Source organism: Corvus brachyrhynchos, unplaced genomic scaffold (genome assembly GCF_000691975.1).
Source record: "Corvus brachyrhynchos isolate BGI_N302 unplaced genomic scaffold, ASM69197v1 scaffold755, whole genome shotgun sequence".
Classification (NCBI taxonomy): Eukaryota; Metazoa; Chordata; class Aves; order Passeriformes; family Corvidae; genus Corvus; species Corvus brachyrhynchos.
Genome location: NW_008237908.1, coordinates 1 through 1,441, shown reverse-complemented (window position 1 = coordinate 1,441; position 1,441 = coordinate 1). Strand labels below are relative to the sequence as shown.

The 1,441-nt window shown below is 61.3% G+C and overlaps 1 protein-coding gene across 1 annotated transcript in view; it reads left to right on the top strand.

Moving 5' to 3' along the window:
* Positions 1-636, top strand: part of LOC103614747 (proteolipid protein 2) — a 2,465-nt gene extending 1,829 nt beyond the window's left edge. The window contains exons 2-3 of the mRNA XM_017733051.1: positions 36-175; positions 534-636. Of these exons, the coding sequence (XP_017588540.1) occupies positions 36-175; positions 534-553 (160 nt within the window). The 3' untranslated portion in view covers positions 554-636. The remainder of the gene's footprint in view (positions 1-35; positions 176-533) is intronic.
* Positions 637-1,441: the final 805 nt, after the last annotated feature.

The following is a 1,441-nucleotide window of genomic DNA, read 5'->3' as shown; positions in this document are numbered from 1 at the left end:
CGTGGGTTTGTGGCTCGTGGGGGGGGGGGGGGGGGGGGTGGGGCTACAGGGGGAGTTTGGGTGTCTCTGACCCCCTCTACCCATCAGGTGTTCGGGATCCTGGCTGGGATCCTTCTGGGATACGACGCCTACATCACCCTACCCACACGGCAGGGCCACACCGCCGCCCCCACTGGTGTGTACTGGGAGCACTGGGAAGGGGGTTCCTAACCTACAGGGGGAAGTGGGAGCACTGGGGAGGGGTTGCTGCCCCATGGGAGGGTACTGGGAGCACTGCCAAGGACCAGTAGGGGAGAGCTGGGAGTACTGGGAGTGGGGGAGATGACCCATGGGGGTAACTGGGAGCACTGGGAAAGGGAGGGCAGCCCTACTGATGGAACTGGTAGGAACACATAGTGGAGAACTGGAAACACTGGGAGGGGGTTGCTGCCCTGTGGAGGGTACTGGGGAGAAATCCGGGGGGTTGAAGATCCCCAGAGGGTTTGGGGGTCCCTGGGGGTGTAACTAATCCCCCCACTTTGTCTCCCCTTCAGAGTCCCCAGACGGTGCCTGAACAACCCAACAACCCAGAGACCTCCCCAGATCTCCCCCCCCGCAGGGGGACCCCCAGCCTTAAATTATTGAGGGGTCCCGACGCCTGGGTCCCCCCGGGGGGGGAGACAGGGGTAGATCTGGAGGTTCCTCAGGGGTTGCCCCTCCCCAAAATGCCTTCGCAAGTGCCTTGAACCGCCCGTGCCTCAGTTTCCCCCTGGGGAGACCTCCCCTCAGGTTTAAGGATGCCCTTGCCCCTCACGGGTTTTGGGGTGCCCGCCTCAGTTTCTGGGGTACCTCCGTTAGTTTTCGGGGTGTTCCCCCCGTCCCCCAGCCCACGGGAGGCTTTTTGGGGCAATATATTGGGAAATAAAGGTTTTTTATTACTGCATTACCGGTTCCGGTGGCTCTGTCGCGACAACAGCCTGTCGGGGGGTGTCTATAGATCCTGAAGGACTTGTCCCGGCGCCCCAAAATGTACCCCCAAACCCCACAGACTACAGCTCCCAGCGTGCCCCGCGTGGCGGGAAACCCCTCCCCTCACGAAAAAAGGCGGGAAACCTCCCCTCACGGTTCCCGCCTGGTAAGAAACGGTGGGAAACCCCCTCACCACACAGGAAAAAGAGCAGGAACACCTCTCCTCCGCTCACGGAAAAATGGCCGGAAAGCCCCCTCCCCTCACCATTCCCGCCTGGTGAGAAAAGGTGGGAAATCCTCTCCCCTCATGGAAAAATGAAGGGAAACCCTCCCCCCTCTCCTCATGGAAAAGGGCGGGAAACTCCCCGTCCCCTCACCGAAAAAGGGAGGAACCCCCTCCACCCCTCACGGCTCCTGCGTCGCACAGCAAAAAAGGGGCGCAGAAATCCCCCCTCCCCTCAAAGAAAAAGGCGGGAAACCCACACGCAATTCC